The 20140-nt window shown below is 39.9% G+C and overlaps 1 protein-coding gene across 6 annotated transcripts in view; it reads left to right on the top strand.

The window, feature by feature from the left end:
* Window positions 1-20140, top strand: part of LOC144691369 (ribosomal protein S6 kinase alpha-3) — a 102826-nt gene that overhangs the window by 28152 nt on the left and 54534 nt on the right. For all 6 annotated transcript variants that reach the window (XM_078559402.1, XM_078559400.1, XM_078559404.1 and 3 more), the window contains 2 exons: window positions 15433-15552; window positions 19556-19637. In XM_078559402.1, coding sequence (XP_078415528.1) covers window positions 15433-15552; window positions 19556-19637 — 202 coding nt within the window. The remainder of the gene's footprint in view (window positions 1-15432; window positions 15553-19555; window positions 19638-20140) is intronic.

The following is a 20140-nucleotide window of genomic DNA, read 5'->3' as shown; positions in this document are numbered from 1 at the left end:
ATTCAGAGCTCATTGATTTTGTAGCTGAGGTTATGGTCTGAAACAGGATCCACAATTTGTTAGTGTTGTAAATGAATATCTGAAGACCTCTGGCATGCTACAAGCATTTGCAAATGTTCTGATTTTGCTTCCTTGTTACTTTTTAATTTGAACAAATTGGGCGCTTCATCGTGGCAATAGCAATTTAGAAGCAAATACAAGTCCTTCCATCACTGTTTTTGGTGGTTACCTGTTTGCAGAAATCAAAAGTGTGATTCTTTATTATCTTTTAGCTCTGCTCATTTAAATAGGGTTTACAGTCAGTCCAGAGGGGAAAATTACCATGCCCCTTTAAGAAACATTGAATCCTGGATGATTGGGTTTGAAATACAATTATGTATGAAAGGTCCAACCTGGCTTGCCATAGTCATGTGACTTCTGCCGTGATTGGGGGCAGCCATGTTGCATTCAGTTCTTATAAAGACATTGTACTAGAATCACGATACTATTTGAGCTTGTAACATGGGGTCAGACATGGAGTTGAGATTGAGTTTTGAAGACCTGGAGAGAAGCCATAGCTACTAAAAGAGGATCACAGACTGTTTAGAACTGCAGAAAGCTGCTTAAAAAATGCCACTGAAAAGGAAAGCAGACAAATTGGGTGAGTCAAAATGGCTGTTAATTTTTCTCTCCCAGCTCCTGTCGAAGTGAAAGGTGGTATGCGGCAGAACTGGAAGTTTTTCCACTGGCAAAACTGAAATTGCAACAGATTTAATTAACAAGCCAGAGCCAGTACGATTAGCAACAGTTTTAATGCTGTTGGAGAGAGACTGCTACAAATTGTATTCTACCCTAAACCTCTCCAAAGAGCAGAATAAATAGACAGTAGAAAGCTTGAAAGAGTGCTTTGAACCCCAAGCAAATGTAACTTATAAATACTGTGTTCAAGGTGAAAAAGAGTCTATTGATCAGTATGTGAGTGCAGTATTGCAGAATCTTGTGAATTTCAGCAAATAAAAAATGATCTAATTAAAGATAGGATTGTCTTAGGCATATGAGACCCTGCAGTGAGAGTAAGTCTGCTGAGAAAGGAGAAACCTACTCTTAGGAAAGTGATCGACCTATGCAAAAGTGCAGAGGTTGTAAAATGTCAGCTAGAGCTTTTATGCGGCAGAACAGACCAGGCTTTGCAATATGCTGATAAACATTCCGGGCCGAAAGAGCAGAACGATCACGGACAAAGGGCAGGGTGTGAATACTGCAGAGGCCATTGCACAAAGGAAAAGAAGGCTTGCCCAGCGTGGGGAAAGTAGTGTTCTAAATGCAAGAAGCTGAATCATTTTGCACGCAAGTGTTTGGCTAGAAAGAAGCAAAACGAACCTTTACAGATGGCCACTGGAGAGATATCAGCTATAGAGTCTGTTGAATTGCTATGCACCATACAACCCATGCCAACCATTGAAGGTATTTTGCCACATTTTGACATGGCAAAGATCTTTACTACCCTAGATGTGAAGGATGGTTACTGGCAAGTGGAGCTGGATGAAAGTAGCAGTTTTCTATATTCTGGATGCATTTGGGAGATACAGATGGTTGTGCATGCCGTTTGGCATTTCCACAGTCCCAGAAAAGTTTAAAGGCAGATAACATGAGATAGTGATCTTTCAGAGTGAAAACTATAGTGCATGATCTGCTAGTTTATGGATTTGGAGATACAGTGGAAGAAGCCATTGCTGATCATAATCAGAATCTAGTGCAACTGCTAGAGAGAGCTTGCCAGATGAACCTGAATAAAAACAAAAAGCTAAAAGCTACTGCGGATGCTGGAAATCCAAAACAAAAACAGAATTACCTGGAAAAACTCAGCAGGTCTGGCAGCATCGGCGGAGAAGAAATCAGTTAACGTTTCGAGCCTGCCGAAGGGCCATGAAGGCTCGAAACGTTAACTGATTTCTTCTCCGCCGATGCTGCCAGACCTGCTGAGTTTTTCCAGGTAATTCAGATGAACCTGAAGCTGAACAAGAGAAAATTGCAACTGAAGATGCCTGAGGTCAAGCACATAGGTCATGTACTTACAGCAAAAGGTCTTCACCTAGATCCTGAAAAGGTGAGAGCTGCAGCAGCAATGCAGCATCCAACAGATGTGAAAGCAGTACAGGGATTTGTTGGGTTTGTGAGCTACTTAGCAAACTTTTTGCCTAATTTGTTGTCAGCAGTGAGCTGACGTAATCGTTCACAATCCAAGAATGTTCACGAAAATCAAACTGGTGGTGACAAAGCCAGTGCAGAAGTACTGTGACAACGAAGGAGTCACCTTGCAGTGTGATACCGGTGAGACAGGTCTTGCAGCAACCCTAATGCAGCAAGGACAAACCAGTTGCGTTTGCATCCAGGGCGCTAACGCAAACTCAGCGACACTATGCTCAGATCGAGAAAGAATGCTTGGCTATTGTCTTTGCTTGTGAGCATTTTCATCAATACTTGTTTGGGAGAGACAAAATAACATTGGAGTCCGACCACAAGCCACTTCAAAGCAATTTCCACAAACTGCCACTATCTGCTCCAAAGTGTCTACAAAGCATGTTACTTCGCTTACAGGGATATCATCTGGACATGACATACAAGAAAAGGAAACAGATGTACATCGCTGACATGCTGTCGAGAGAAGCACTGCCTGTGAAGAAAGTTGAGGATGCTGAAACAAAATTTGAAATCTTTCAGATTCAACATGAGGCAGCAGCTCTACATGCTCTGGAAATCATCAACCCAGCAGAAATATTGAACCTGACAGGCAAGCGCCTTGCCCAAATCAAGTGAGCTACCTAACAGGATGCAACTCTCCATGCGGCAAGTAGTGATGAAAGAATGGCCTGAGAGCATAAAGGTCGCACCTGTGTTCACAAGAGCATTTTGGGCATACAGAGATGAATTGACAGCCCAAGATGGGATCTTGTACAAAGGAAATAGTTATCATCCTTTAGGAGATGGGGGGGAGAGATGCTGAAGCTCATCCATGCAAGCCATCAAGGAATTGAGTTGAGTTTGAGAAAGGCAAGAGAAGTGCTCTACTGGCCAAATATGAGCAATGAAATTAAGGACCCACATCAGCCAGTGTGGTGCTTGTAATGAGTACCAAGTTAAGCAAGCTAGAGAGCCTCTAATGATGCGTGGCATCCCATGGATGAAGCTGGGAGTAGACCACTTCACTCTAGTAGGGACTGATTATCTTATCATAGACTGCTATTCTGACCATTGGGAGTTAGAACAGCTGACTTCAGAGACTACTGGTGAGCTTGTAGAATGCCTGAACATGCATAGTCATTATTGCATTCCAGATATTGTGATCAGTAGCGATGGCCCTCAGTTCACAAGTGAAGAATTCAGCTGTTTCACAAAGGATTGGGAAATTCAACACTATACATCATCTCCGCACTATCCCCAGTTGAATGGAAAGGCTGAGGCGGCAGTGAAAATCACCAAAGGAATCATCAAGCAATGAGCAAATCTAGCACAGATCTATTCAAGGCAATCCTCTAGTGGAGAAACATGTCAATTTGAAGGCATGAAAAGTAGTCTAGCATAAAGACTAATGTCATGCTGCACCCAAACTACCCTTCCAATAGAATAAAGCTACTGAAGCTAGAAGGAGTAGTAGGTGTGAGTGAAAAGATCAAGGTAAAATGCAGAAAGCCAAACTTCATTTTGACAAAGCTGCCAAATCGTTGTCTGAGCTGAGCATTGGAGAGCTAGTCAGGGTACAAACTTTCAATGCTCTCAGCAGGAATTGGTCCTCGTGGCAACTTGAGACATGCATAGAACAGTTGTCACCTCGATTGTATGCGGTGACAACTGTATACCAAATATACAGGCACAACACAGGCAAATATAACAACTAGGGAAGCTGTTCCTTCACTGCAGATGGCCAATCAGGAAGATGGGATCTCACCAGCTGCAGAGTACAGAGCAACCATCACTCCCAGAGGCCTATTGGTCCCCAACAACTGAAATGTAACAACAAAAACAGTTAGAAGGCAACAGGTACCACGGGAATGACACTCCCCAGAGAGGGAACATCACCCAGACAAACAGTCAATGACAGTGCGCACACGTACTATTAAGAGACCTGCACGATTTAATGACTGTATGCATTGCATTTGCAGAGACTGCCTAGAATAATGAACAGTTTGTTAATGCATGAGAACAATTGTGATATAGTGAGTAACTTGGGTAACGCACAGTTACACATGATAGTGCATGCAAATTTGTCTTTTCATTACGAAAAAGGAGATTTTTGGGATTGAAATATAGTCATGTACTAAAGGTCCTATCTGGCTTGCTGCAGTCATGTGACCTCTGTCATGAGGCACAGGCTGGGGACAGCCAGGTTACATTCTGTTCTAATATAGACATTGTACTAGAAGCACTGTACCCTGAGCTTGTAACACTGGATTTCACCTTGGGTCACAACAAGCCCATGTTGATCAGAACAATACTTTGATTGTTGATTGATGTTGATTCATTATGTCAAAGCTGCATTGCGTACCATGGATTGTTACCAACATTGTATGCCCATGATAATTATTGTGTAGAGGGCATTTTTCAAACTCTACAATCAGCTGTTGATTCAATCAATGCAAGAGAATTTTTACAATCATCATAGCCAAGTTTAGTTCACCTTGGCACAGAGCAGTATCAAGATCTGGCTGAACAAAGCATTCTGCTAACTCCAGATGAGGGAAAAAAATGATCTGATAGGAGGCAACATTTTCAGCTTTGTCCCTGTTAAGATGCATTGGACACCATGATCTGTGACAGCAGGGCCTCTATATGCCACGTAATCACAATCGGCATTGGTTACAGTTCTGCGATCTTTGGGTTTGACAAGCACTGATATCAGCTGTGTCTAAATCATCCTAGCATGTTACATTGCTTTCACCAATGTAAGGCTGCCAATATACCTAAATAAAAATGAAGCTTAAACTTCAGTTAATGTGAAGTTAAGAAATCAATTTTTGTTTGAGAATCTCAACTCTTCACAACCTCGCATCATTTTGAAATGCTGCTGTTCTAGCAATGGCTAAAAGATGTAAAAAAAAAATTTGGCCCCTTCCCTACAAACGCAATTTAGCTGGGAAGTATCACAGGGATGCCTATTCTAAGATCATTTTAATTAGTCATATGATCTCCCTGCTGTGAAAAGGAAAGTGTCTGGTATTTTCAGCTTGTTCGCAAGTTATAGGACTGTTTGTTTTAATAGGGTTTAATGCTATGTTTTGACATTTTTTACATTTTTGGTGCCTTTGAAGAAAAATATTTTGTCCAGCATCCACTTTCTTCTCATTGCAACAGGACTGGAAACTTGTATTGCAAATAATAATAGTAGAATTTCACATTCTATATGTCCAAATAGTTTCCCTTTGTGATTCAAAACTGTGAGCTAGGCAATGGGGATGACAGAATCATGTGCATGACTTCCTTTAGCTCATTTGAGATCCAAGACCAAACTGTGAGGCATTTATGGCAAAAAAAGGAAACTGTTGGATAGTGTGTGTGGACCCCAACTTCACCTGATCTGTTGCTTGGCACTGGAGGGAAGCCAGTATCTCAGAAGGCATGTTTATTATGTCTATCATAAAGTGCTTGATAAAATTTTTAGGCTTGGAATTGTTGGAATGTTTTACCTGGAGGCTAGGTAAAACCACACCTTGTTTCTTTGCTTACTGTGATTGGTTTTTGGAGAAGCAAGATGTAACTGAAACTCTTGGTGCCAAATGATGGAATTTTCTTTTAGTGGAACATGGTGTGGGGCCATGGTGGCAATTCATACACTGCCCGCCCACTATGTAGTCATGTGGAGTTCCTGACATCTTATTTGGCAATGGTCTAACGACCAGCTAATGACTATTTTTTATTTAGGGCGGGAACAGTGAGTGGGATGGGGAGGGTAAGAGGCTGCAAAGTTGATGTTTAATTATGGAAGCATGGCAATGAGTTAATCCTATGTGGCAGGCTAGGTAATACAATTCTTGTGCCTGTGCACCATTCATTACTGACTGGCCAGCCTGTCCAGCTCATTAATGGGACCTCGGGTAGCTTGGTCACTGCAGGCTAGCTTTCTCCTTCCTTGACATGAAAATGTTGCAAGTCAGTTCCCTAGGAATTAGGGAGATTCCAGTTGGATAAGCATTGGAAGAGGTAGCATTTCTTTTTGCCACTAAGCTGTAAGGATTTTATTGGAGAGTTCTTTGAAGAGCCATCCTCTGTACATTAGGCTCCTCATTGACTATCCTAGCAGGCTTTAAAGATGGTGCATGTAGTAGTGCAGCACACTCTAGTGCCTGCTTTTTTAGGCAAATGGCCTGACACATCTCATTAAAATAAGATTAACATAATCAAGTTTTTTTTAATCAAGTGAATTGTCCTTTTATCAAATCATATCAAAAGGTCACGCAGCAAGACCTATATAACAATATCTGTTGATTAGTGCCTTTAATGTAGTAAAACTTGACAATGAGCTATGTTGGGAATATTGGGGCAGATGACCAAAATTTTGGTTATAGAGAGAGGGTGTAAAGAGCATCTTAAAGGAGGATAAAGAGGTTAAGGGAGGGGACCTCGGAGCTTGGGTCCCTGGCAGCTGAAAGCATGACTTTGAAAGTTGCAACGATGAAAATTGGGGTTGCAAAAGGCTAGAATTGGAAGAGCACATATTATTGAAGGTTTGAGGTTGCAAAGGTTGTGAACAGCATGGCTATGGAAGGATTTGATTCAAAGATGAGAATTTTAAAATTAAGGCATTTATCTGAACTGGAGCCAATGTAGATCAGCAAGAACAAGAACAAAAATACCTGGAAAAACTCAGCAGGTCTGACAGCATCTGTGGAGAGGGATACAGTTGACATTTCGAGTCCGTATGACCCTTCATCAGAACTAAGACATATAGAAATGAGATGAAATATAAGCTGGTAGAAGGGGGTGGGACAGGAGAACTCGATAGGGGGCTAGTGATAGGTGGAGGCCAAGAAGAGACTGCCAAAGATGTCATAGACAAAAGGATAAAGGGATGTTGACGGTGGTGATATTATCTAAAAGATGTGCTAATGGGGACACTAAGGGAAGTAAGCTACTGGCAGATGGCCCTAGTGGGGGTAGGGTGGGAGGAAGGGATCGAAATGGGGTAAAAGGTGGAGATGAAACAATAGATCGAAATAAGTTTAAAAATAGGATAAAGAAAAAAATATAGTTGTAAAACAATTATAAATTATAAATCACCAAGCACTGGATCTTTCACTTCCTTGGGCCACCTAATGCTTCACAACTACTGAATTATTTTTGAAATGCAGTCAATTTGTGCAGCATCAATTTTCACACCATCTGGAAAACAGTGAACTAAATGATCGGATAATCTGTTAATATTAGTTAAGGAAGAATCACTAGCCAGGACACTGGGAAAACTACCTGCTCTTTGGATAATTCCATGAAACGTTTTGGTCCACCTGAACTGACAAATGTGACCTTGATATAATGCTTACTTCGACAGGTAGCATCCGATCAGTGAAGTGCCAGTTAGTGCTACACAGAAACATCAGTATAGATTGTGCTCAATCCTGAACTGAATCCTCAGCCTTCTTATTCTGAAATGAGGATGTTACTGTTTAACTTTGTTTACTATAATGTAGGAAAATGCCCAAATTGCCTCAGAGGAAAAAGAGGAGTGAGTGTGAGTTCCAGTGGAAGCTTAGCTGAGATGGCTTTGAGAAGACTTGTAAACGTTGAGATGAAGGATTTGGAGAAGGAATTCCAAAGATTAGGACTCAGGAAGCTAACGACTTTGCTATAAATGTTGGAATATGTTGAGAGTATACACAGCAGTTTACCTAATTTGGGGAAGTTATTGCAAAGAGGATTTCAATGTCAGGAAGTGAAGTTTGTAGCAGGAAGTGTATGCATATACAAGATCTTTCTTGAAATACATTTTGTGACAGCACTAAGGCCCCAAGTAAGTGCAAATATTGAAAATAAAGAACAATTCCCTTAATAGGAGTAGAACAGATTACAGGTGGACTGGTAGCACCTCTTTTAAAATGTGCTGAGGTTAATGAATCCCAGCTCTAGGACTGAGAGGTAGAGGGAGGATACAGATCCATGTACTTCCACAAGATGTGGTGATTGCCTCTGGGATGCATTTTGGTGTGTCCACATTTTCTTTCTCTTCACTGTGTTTTTCCCTTGCAATACCATGTTGTAGATCACAATAAAGCAGCATTTATATTGGCAGGGCAAAGCAAAATATTGTGGATACCTGAAATCTGAAATGAAAAACAGAAAATGCTGAAAGTACTCAGCAGGTCAGCAGCTTCTACGAAGAGCAAAAGAATGACATTGGACTTTGATGCCATTGTTCACGTTAAACCACGAGAGTGTGAAAAAGAGAGCAGCATATTTGATTTTGCTGTTGAACGTAATGATATAATTATAACAAGGCTTATTTAGTTTGTATCAAAATGTATCTATCGTATAATTGTTTGTTTGTTGAGTGTTTATGGCCTGCCTCCTATGCAATTTCCATACCCAGGTGTTACCTTCCAACTGAAAAGTTTGCCCACCCCTCACCTTGAAAGGTGAGTTCGGCAGCCACATAGGAAGAACACCACATGCAAGTCCCCCTTCTTTCTGTCCTGGAAATTGCCTTAATGTGACTTGCAAGAGGATTTAAAAATATTTTTTCCCTACATATCCTGTTAATCTTAGCTTTATACAATAACAACTCAGTGACAAATTGGACATGGATAAAAGGTTTTGCTTTCCATCAAACACTCCTAGTGTTTATATTTTTAATGTTCACTTCTATTTACTTTACACTGGTCGCAGTGTTGCCATGGTGAATAATCAAAGCTGACTGGCAAATCAATAAGCCCCCTTTTTCTCGTGCAGTATAAATTGTTGTTTCCTGAAATTTGGCATTCTTGCATCTGTCTTGATGAGTACAAGGTGAACTCATGATGTGAGACACTATGTCTCTCTTCAGCATACTCCGAATTCTGTACTACCAAGCAACTATTTTACACTTGCCCTAGAATTTTCAGGCTGAGTGCTACCTCTGAAGATAAAAATTAAAGTTATGTATAATCAGTGCAATGATGCTTAGAGGGTAGTGATAGCTTATTCTCCCAACTATTAATTTGTTAGTGAATGGCATATAATTAAATAGTCATTGCCCACATGCAGCAAGAGCAGGGCAATATTCAGGATTGGACTGAAAAGTAACATTTGTGCCACACAACTATCAGGCAATGACCATCTCCAACAAGAGAAAACATGAGCACCTCCACATTTACTGGATCAGCCACATAAATACGGTGACTACAGGAGGTGGTAAGAGGCTCGGTATTCTGTGGCAACTAACATGTCTCCTGACTCCCCAAAGCCTATCCACCCCCTCCATATTGCAAGTCAGGAGTGTGATGGAATACTTTTCATTTGGCCAGATGAATGCAGCTCCCACAGCGCTCAAGCTCAACACCATTTAAAGTGGCCTGCTTGATTGGCACCCATCCACCACTGCCACACTGTAATAGCAGTGTCTACCATATGTAAGATGCACAGTGGCAACTAGCTTCAGCAGCACCTTCTGAACCCGCCACTTCTATCATCCGGAAGGACAGGTGCAGCAGCCATATAGGACAACCACCATCGATAAGGTTCCCTCCAAATCACACATCATCCTGACTTGGAAATATATAATACTGGGTCAAAATCCTAGAAAGACCCCATCAGATTGCAAATAGCAAATTTAACTTCTCTATGCAAGAAAGGAGAGAGACAGAAAGCAGGAAACTACAGGCCAGTTAGCCTAAGATCTGTCATGGGGAAAATGCTAGAATCCATTATTAAGGAGGTCACAGCAGGATACTTAAAAAAAATCTTAATGTGAGCAGGCTGAATCAGCATGATTTTGTGAAAGGGAAGTTATGTTTGACTAATTTATTATAAGTACTTTGAGGAAGTAGTAAGCAATATGGATAAAGGGAGACCCGTAGATGTGATGCACTTGGATTTCCAAAAGGCATTTGATAAGGTGGCACATCAAAGGTTACTACATAAAATAAGAGCTCATGGTGTGGGGGTAATATTACTAACATGGGTAGAGGGTTGACTAGCCAACAGGAAGCAGAGAGCAGGGATAAATGGGGTATTTTTGGGTTGGCAAACTAACTGTGGGGTGCCACAGGGATCAGTGCTGGGGCCTCAACTATTTACAATCTGTATCAATGACTTAGATGAAGGGACCAAATGTATGGTTGCTAAATTTGCTGATGACACAAAGATAGGAGGGGTAAGTTGTGAGGAGGCCATAGAGTCTGTAAAGGGGTATAGATAGGTTAAGTGGGCAAAAATTTGGCAGATGCAGTATAATATGGGAAAATGTGAATTTGTCCACTTTGGCAGGAAGAATTGGAAAGCAGTATACCATTTAGATGGAGAGAGGTTGCAGAACTACTGTACAGCACAGAGGGATCATGGGTGTCCTTGTACATGAATCACAAAGTTTGTGTAGGTACTGCAAGTGATTAGAAAGGCAAATAGAATATTGATGTTTGTTGCAAGAGGAATCAAGTATAAAAGCAGGGAAATGTCGCTACAGCTGTACAGGGCCTTAGTGAGACTGCATTTGGAGTACTGTGTATAGTTTTGTCTCCTTACTTAAGAAATAATATAATTCCATTAGAAGCAGCTTAGAGAAGAGTCACTCGACTGATTCCTGGAATGAAGGGGTTATCTGATGAGGAAATGTTACAGGTTGGGCCTGTGTCTGCTGGAGTTTAGAAGAATAAGAGGTGATCTTATTGAAATGACAGGGTGAATGCTGAGAGGATGTTCCCATTTATGGGAGAGACTAGAACTAGGGGACACAGTTTAAAAATAAGGGGCCTCCCATTTAAGATGGAAATGAGAATTTTTTTCTTGAGGGTCGTTATTTTGTGAAATTCTCTTCCTCATGGAGCAGTGGAGGCAGGGCTATTAAATGTTTTTATGACTGAGTTATTTTCTTGATTGACAAGGGAGTCAAAAGTCGTAGGAGTAGCCAGGAAAGTAGAGTTGAGGCCACAGTCAGATCAGCCATGACCTTATCAAATAGTGGAGCAGGCTCAAGGGCCTGAATGGCCTACTTCTCATTCGTACATTTATAATAGTAATGTGGGTGTACCTTGTACCGCACAGACCACAGCGGTTCAGGAAAATGGCTCACCACCACCACCTCGAGGGCAATTAGGGTTGAGCAATAAATACTGGCTTTGCAACCAACACCTACATACCCTGAACAAATATTTAAAAAAGAAACTAAAGCAGGTAGAACTTGAGGAGGATATTTATTTCTGTTAAATATTTCAGTGTTATGCTGACATTCTATCCGGGTTCTGCATCACTGCCCACACATTCATCAGAGGATCTTGTGTTGCCTATGAGGCCAATATCTAGGCAAAGTGTAGCAAGTCCCTGGAATCAAACTGAATGCTTTCCTCTATGGGAGGACCTATTATCAGTTCTGATAATGGGTCATCAGCCTGAAACATTAACTCTACACGTGCTGCCTGACATGTTGAGTATTTCCAACATTTTCTGTTCTTAATTCAGATTTTCAGCATTTGCAGTGTTTTGCTTTTGTGTCTTTGCCAGCTTACTGGAATATGTTACAGGTCAGATTAGAGTGTAGCCTATAAACATAATTTATTTAACATGGAAATTAGTAGTCCTCATTACAAAAAATGCATTTACACAGCAGCATTAATTAATTATTTTTTAGTGCCAGAGAGGTTGATTGACATTTATGCTAATTACGGACTCTAAATATGTTCATGTTTAACTCTTACTAACTGTACAAATGCAACACTAATCATGACATTTCATGTGTACCAGTGATGAGGTAAACAGTGGAATGCTATTTTTGCAAAACTAAATGTGAGAAAGGCAACACAGACAGCAGCTTTTGGATATTTGCATTTAACCATGCATCTGGTCATCTAAAGTTTATTGTATGCTTAAATATCGTGAGCGCCTTCAGGCTTGTTATTGTTTGGTCAGTAAACTCTGGCCCATCACATTGGTCTCTTTCCAGTATTAAAACTTTCCCTCTTTGACATGAGTAAAAACAAAAGTTCTTTGTAATAGAGTGACTATTTTAGAGTTAGACATTTCTGTCTTCATCTAGGATACTCATGATCTGCCTCTGGGGATGGCTGCGCTGAACTGTCATCTCTGGCCATTGCCTTTTTTCACTTATTCACTTTTTTCACTCTTTTCTTCTTTCCTTCAGCTGACCTTGCACATTATTCTCCACCATTGTAATGTACTCAGACATTCTGTTTCCAATCCAAGCTCCACATATTTTGTTGGCATTTCTCTTCTCTGTCAGGCTAAGCTACAACAGCATCATGCAGGTTTTGTTTTTTTAATTCTGCAGCTAGCAACTCTATAATTTGCAGGTATAAAATGCACTCTTTTATGTAGCAGGAGCTACACAATGGTGTATTTCAGAAAATGAATCACTTGCTTCCGTATAAAATTCGAGATTAAGCTTCATTGCATAACTCTTCATTGCGTAGTTCTTCAGTTTTCTCCAGTGTCTGACATTTTGCTGATACATTTCACTTAAATCACCCTCTGCTCAGTGCAGTGATGTATGGCATTTTCTGCAAACCTGCAACTACAGTGGGTGCCTTTTTAGTAAATGCACTGAGCAACGTGGCCTTCTTTGAAAAGTGCCATCTCACTGGCAGGATTTAAGGATGACTTAGATGAAACAATTGAACTCCAGGGCTTTTCTGACAATCCAATAGATAAAAGCACTGCCATGTAGCACTAAGACAAATAGGCCAGAGGATCTGAAATCAAAAGAGAAGTGCTGGAAATACTCAGCAGGTCTGGCAGCATTTATGGCGAGAGAAGCAGAGATAACGTTTTGGGTTAAATATGACTCTTCAGTTCCACAGATGCTGCCAGATCTGCTGAATATTTCCAGCACTTTCTGTTTTTATTTCAGATTTCCACCACCTGCAGTATTTTGTTTTCATACTAGACCAGAAGACCTCTGGTTTCAGAGATCCCTGGTTTGGCTCCAGGTGAATATTTGGGTATATGGCCTCTAAGCTTAATATCACAACCAAGCCCTCAATTTACTGTTCAAGCAAGCCCTTTTAACCAATCGCATGTCAAAAGAGGGTAATTTTCTGGCAGAATAACTAACCCACTACCTTGCCCGAGATCAGCGAACTAAACACACAAATTCTGAAGCACTCCTGATTTGTATGGCTCATTACTGGCTATGATACTTTTATATAGCCACATCAGGGATGCATTTTATCACTAAACCATATAAATACTCATTATTGCATGCTCAAATCTTTGAGCTGCCTGTGCACAGTAAAAGATCATTGTAAGTGTTAGTGGGCTTGTTACTGTGCTCTGATATAACTGAGACATTTGACTAAAGTCAGAACTTTATAATTGTCTCTGCTTATAGGGTAAACATTTTTTGTTGTGTTGAGTACAGAATAATAAAAAAACAGTTGAGAATATTACTCAACTATAAGAGCAAAGTTTCAGTAGTTTGTAAATTGCCTGGAGTCAGTGAATTACTTAAAGTGGTCCTATCTGAGTGATTTTTATGATCAAGATTTTATTGCCTATTTGCAGAATGTAGGAATGCAATTACCGTCCATTTCAACTTTTTTGGTGACATTTGAAATGGTTTAAGGCCCCTGTGGTATTTGGACATGGAATTTTGCGGAATATTGTGGGAAATAATGTGCATACAGAGAGAATGCTTAGGCAAGGTCTAGATTGGATTTGGCTATGATGCCACCATAGTTGAATTGCCTGATACTCTTGGCCGAGACTTGCAGATGAATAAGGTCACTTCAGTGCTAGCACTTTCCAGTATGTCACCCATATGAGTTGGTGTCCTTAGAGATGGGTCGAAAATTGAAGTGAGAAATGACAAAAAAAAAATTTGAAGTTTGGGGTGTACTGTGATGTTTCTATAATTTTGAAGTGAGTTTTGATGAAATGAACAAATGCTTCAAGAATAGTCAGGTGTAAATTGAGTAATATGATACCAGAGAATTATTTTGTACCTTTCGGCTCAAAAAAAAACCTGGTCTTCAAGTCTCCAGAAAGATTCGATCAGCTTAAGGTCTATTGTATGGAAAACTCCACAGTAAAAAGGACATTAAGTTAAGGAAGTTAATAGCTAAAGTGAAATAGTGATAAAATAGAATGGATGAAAAATTGGCTCAATAGTGGGAAACAGATGGTAGCCATGCTTCAGCGAGATCATTTATTTGGTAAAACAAACCAGTCCATGCAGCAAGCATTATGTCAGCGTGACAACGCAGTCAGCTTTTCATTCTGGTCTGTTGTATGATTTCTGGGATCGAGTTCAAATTTAGGAAGGGTAATCACAATTGCAAATTGCCATTTTCCCATTTGTGTTGCATTAATTTTGAGTATTTTTTTAAAAAAGAGAACTTATTTTGCACCTGAGGTGAGAGATGCTGAGGCATCAAACATTCCCTGGTCAATTATTGTACAACCATAAGCAGGCTAAAGTTTCCTTGATACTGTCCCAATAGTGTGCCTCATGATCAGCCCAAGAAGAGCTACTATGCTAGTGTGACATTTTCCATTTCCTACACCAACCATCCTGTACCAGTGTCAACTTGGGAGTAGTTTTGTGCTTAAACCCAAACCCATGAAGAATGTTATTGAGCACCTAGACTCCGTTTTATGCAGACCGTTACAGCCAGCAGACAGAGGAGCTTTTCATACCATCCGTGGGCTAGATTTGAACCTAGATCTGAGGTGAACAACCAGCATCATGCCTATTTGGTACCCAGTTACCTATTGCAACCTGTTAAGAGCCCACTTGCGTTTGGATTATTAATAGTTCAGCCACAGGCATCCTTTTTCTACAAACTACTTGGAAGTTGTATTCATGTAGGCCCTCGGCCATTGAGTTGATAACTTAGCTCCATTCTCGCAGACACAATTTCATCTATCTGATGGATGTGTAGGTGGGGTATGATTTGTTTGTTTAGCTGCAGGTCAAAGCAAACTTGCACGTTCTGAGTGTTTATATGGGCTGGATAAGGAACCATGTGAGACATCAGCTATCTGCAGCATCTGATTTTATTCGATGCATCATGGCAGGCTGTAGAAAATTCATATAGTTGAGAATGGCTACCTCAAATTCTTGACTAAAGTTGAAATTACTTGCAAACCTTGCTATTATGGATTTAGATTAAGTATTTATACTTGCGTAGATGCAGCCTCTAAGAAGTTTTGCAGAAAGTACTTTTTTCTTCGTTGAATTTGGATATTTAATTGCTGTATTTTGAATAAGCATTTGGTATGATATGAAACTGGATGTTTGTTTTTCTTCCCCATCTTCAGCAAGATCAAGAAAATGAACAGGAGATACCAATTACGTGCCTTGTTAAAGAAGGCTGTGAAAAGGCTGACCCCTCACAGTTTGAATTACTTAAAGTTCTGGGACAAGGGTCATTTGGAAAGGTATGTCATTAGAAGTTGAAATGTACAACATAACCTGAAAATATTTGATCAGCATTGCAATATTAACTAAACTTGTTTTTAAACATCAATGTACAGAATGATGCTCTGAATTTTTGTTGATCCCAGTTTAAAAAGTATTGCATTTTTTGGTATTTGACGATCTAGCAATTTTTATTGGACCTGGGGAGAATAGGATCATCACTGAGGCTGCCACTATGCTGATGCTATTTTTTAACCAGTAATTTTACTTGCTAACCAATCAGCAATGTGTCTAATGTGGACTGGGCCTAAGGCACCTGGTTACAGGGGAGAAATTGAACAACAGGTAGATAATTCCTAAAATAAAAACAAAATACTGCAGATGCTGGAGATCTGAAATAAAAACAGAAAGTGCTGGAAAAACTCATCAGGTCTGGCGGCACCTGTGGAGAGATAAACAAAGTTAATGTCTCTAGTCCAATATGACTCCTCTCCGGAGGTAGATAATTCCTCCTGTTGTCTTGACCAAGGTTGGCTTCTGATGTTTCAACGTCTCAATTTTTCATTTTCTTAAATTCTTGTACTTTTTTCAAATCCTTCTGACCTCGTCCTTCCTTAGCTCTGTAACCTTCTCCAGTCCAACAACTTTCCTAGATCTCTGCACACCAGTTTTGGTTTCTTGTGCAACCCTGACTTTCATTGCTGCACTGTTAGTAGCCAACACTTGCTTGGGCCCAAACTCTGGAATTCCCTCCCTCAGTCCTTCCTCCTCTTTCTCCTCCATGAAGGCACTCCTTGAAATTTATCTAGTTGATCAAGCTTTTGGTCATCTGTCCTAACCTGTGCTTACGTGGCTCTGCCATTTTTTTTAATGCTCCTCTGAAGCACCTTGGGATATTTTACGATATTGGTGCTATATAAATGTGAGCTGTCCGAGTAATCAAAACAGATGAGTACGAAGCACTGTGTAGCTAAAAAATTAAGCAAATTAAAAAAGCTGAATTTTTATTAAGAGGCTTATGCATCTTCTGTGCTTGTTTATCCAGCCCTAACTAGAATTTCTAACTACCCACATCAACTGAGGACATTGAAGCTACTAATGTGTTTTGGACTAATTTTATCACAAAGTACAACCTGCCACTGAAATCTTCATATTATGTGTACCTAAATTTTTTTCAAAATAGCCCAGACTGCTAAATTTATTTATTCGTTGGAATTCTCATCTTAGAGGGCTGTGGATGCTCAGTTGTGGAGTATATTAAATACAGAGATCAATAGATTTTTGGACACTAAGGAAATTAAGGGTTATGGGTATAGGCAGAAAAATTGAGTTGTTCAAAAAAAGTCTCAGCTCGTGCAGAAATAGGCTGATTGATCTTGAGAAGGAAACAATTTTAAATTTCAAAGTCTGGCTGGAAACGGTGACATGAATGAAAGTACATTGCAGTAATTAGAAAAAAATTAACTTTTTTTCTTAGAATGTTAAATCATTCTGAAAGTCTGGTACCTGAGTTTACCTTGCCACAATCACTTGAAAGAAAATGTAGAAACTGAAGTTATGAAGAAATGGGTTAAAGAACATTTACAGTTGGAGTTTCCAAAATTTGTGAACCTGAATTAAGAAAACAGTTTGAGTCAAAAAGTTCATCCAATAAAAGGTTTCTAGTGAAATGAACAGTTTGTAGTGAAAGATGACACTCGTAGAAATTGAGGGAAGTGTAGAAAATTGTGAATTACTTAGAGCAAAAAGATTGACTTGGACGTAGGATGAATGACTGCACAAGACACCAAGGCAACATATCACTGTGCTTACTTATCCAGCACTAACTTGAGTTCCTAACTGGTTGGATCTTTGAGGACATTGCAGTTATCAAATGAGAGGAATTTTCAGGCAATTTCTTTGCAAAGTGTAATGTACTTCTATAAGTATTAGAGCATGGTGGGGCAACAACTTTTTTTTAATGCATGCCACAAAATAGTCTAAGTTTGCTTGTGTTATTGCAGGAGCTTTTACCTCTAAAAACAACATTTAATCACAAGACAAATCTGGCGAAAAGTCATTTTTCCTTGCTGTGGGTGGAAACAAGTTCCCTTTGGTTGTCACTTACCTCAGCAAAATGTATGAACATCTGGTGATTTTTGTCATTTGTTGTACTGGTTCAAACAGAACTTATACAGAAGGTTGAAAGACTGATTAGAAAAAAAATTACTCCACATAAAGATTTGTACATAGTCAAAGGTCATGAACTTGGGCTCAGAAATTCAATTTTCACAGTACTGAAGTAAATAAGTCCTTAGACCTTAGTAATTCACATTATCTTGCACATTTATGTGCAAAAAAAGCTAGAAACTAAGCATGGATGTGAAAATTTTAGCTCTGCATTGCTATTTCAAGTACTGTAGGGACAGAATGGAATCTGACTCTATTATCTAAGAACACAGGAGATATGACCAGGAGTAGGCCATATATCCCTTCGAACCTGCTCCACCATCCAGTAATATCATGAGTGAAACCTACCTCAACTCCACTTAACTGTCCTTTGTGTGCCCAGAAACCTACCATGGTCTTGTATAGCACAGAAGGAGCCATTTGGCCCATTGCGTCCTTGTCAGCTCTCTGCAAGAACAACTCGGCTAGTCCAACTTACCTGCCTTTTCACATAGCCCTGCATATTTTACTGTTCCAATAATTATCAAATTCCCTTTTGAAAGCCACAGTAGAATCTGCCTCCATTACACTTTCAGGAAGAGCATTCCAGACGCTAGCTGTTGGCTACTTAAACAAGTTTTTCCTCATGTCACTTATTGCCCTTTTACCATTCACCTTATATTAGTGTGCCCTGGTTCTTGACCCTTCCATCGATGGGAACAGTAACTCCTTACCTACTCTGTCCGGACCTTTCATGATTTTGACCACCTCTATCAAATCATCTCTGTGTTATCAATGTCAGTCTTCAGTATCCTTAGCAACTGAGCATTCACAGCTCTCTGGGCTAGAGAATTCCAGAGGTTCATGTTCCTCTGAGCAAGAATGTCTCTCCTCATCTAAGTCCTAAATGGCCAACCCCTTATCCTGAGACTGAAGTGATGAAGCTTCAAACTGTGGTTAGAAAAGTTTTATCAAAACTTGGGGCTCATGAATCTGAACTCCACTGAAAGCTTTAGGTAATGCCAAAGCTAGAAAACTAGCGATCTCTCTTTAAGTGACTCAAAACACAGCTGTACAAAAGGTCCTTGTGTGTTCTTTTGATGGCTGGTAGAAGGCCTTCAGTGAAGCTGGCTGGGCATATGTAAGTAGTTTTAATAGTTATTAGGCAGTTGTTATGATTCTGGGGATTTATATACTTCTCTCATGAATTATTCTCCACAATCCATTTCTTTATTTACCAGCATTATTCCTATACCAATTATGTCTTTGGTTAATGTATTGTTCTCGAAGCATCATGTATCCTGTTTTACTGTTAACTTGTGCAGGGATAAGCATTGGTGGGGGTGACAGTTTAGCATTACTTCTCATGCCTGAGCTTGATTGAATCACAAGTATCCATAACTCCATTTGTAATTGGGCCTTTTCCCACCATTGGTGGCTGTGCCTTCAGCAGCCTAGGTTCCAAGCAATGTTCCGTGTAAGCTCCGCAATCGCCCATGAGTCCTGTGTAGACTGCATGCAATTTGATTCGTTTGAATTACTGCACCATGCGGTACCCCACAAATTTTAAAGGGTCCGACCGTTTAAACAAATCTCCCGCACTGCAAAAAGAAATTGGAGCGTCCCAAGCTCTGGAGTCCCCCCCCCCCCCCTTAAAAACCTCTACCTCTTTCATCCTGCCAAGCCCTCTTATTTAAAGCCTACCTTTTTGACCAAGCCTTTAGTTACTCCACCTGGTAGCTCTTCCTTTGGCGTAGTGTTGATTTTTGATCGGGCTTCTGTGAAACTCCATAGGATGTCATTTTTACATTAAAGGTGCTATATAAATGCAAATTGTTGCATAAAATGTCCTTTTTTTTTTCTCCCTACATTTAGGTGTTTCTGGTTAGGAAAACCCATGGTTCTGATGTTGGGCAACTATATGCTATGAAGGTGCTTAAAAAGGCTACATTAAAAGGTAAGTACTTAATTTATTTTAATGCAGGTTTTTCCTGAATTTGTATTCATGGTGAATAACATTATTGTACAGCACTACTCCTTTGACAATGCTTTTAATTCCATATTCTGATGTGACCTCCACCCTGCTCTGAATAAGCAATTTTTTTTCACCTACTTCTGTTATTTGCAATTCTGATTTATGGATATGCATGAGCATTCCATTAAAGGTGAATTAATTCCAGTGGATGAACTGAGGAAGTCACATGGATTAAAGTTCCAGGTATAATTTATTGATAGTGTACGAATTATTTTAGTCTACTTTTATGTTGGAGGTGGTACCAGCCTAGGCTTCAAACTCATCTTGAACCCATAGCTTCTGCATGTGACCTTGCATAGGATAAATTGCCAACAGCGTGTATGAAAAAAAATGACAGTTACCCTCACTGAAGCTTTTCCCTGTACAAGAATTCATTTAGTAAAATGCTTTTTATCTGTAGAGGATGTGCCAGTTGTACATGATAA

This window comes from Cetorhinus maximus, chromosome 16 (genome assembly GCF_964194155.1).
Source record: "Cetorhinus maximus chromosome 16, sCetMax3.hap1.1, whole genome shotgun sequence".
In the NCBI taxonomy this organism is placed as follows: domain Eukaryota; kingdom Metazoa; phylum Chordata; class Chondrichthyes; order Lamniformes; family Cetorhinidae; genus Cetorhinus; species Cetorhinus maximus.
Note: the sequence above shows the minus strand (reverse complement) of the source record. Positions and strands in the feature narration are given on the sequence as shown.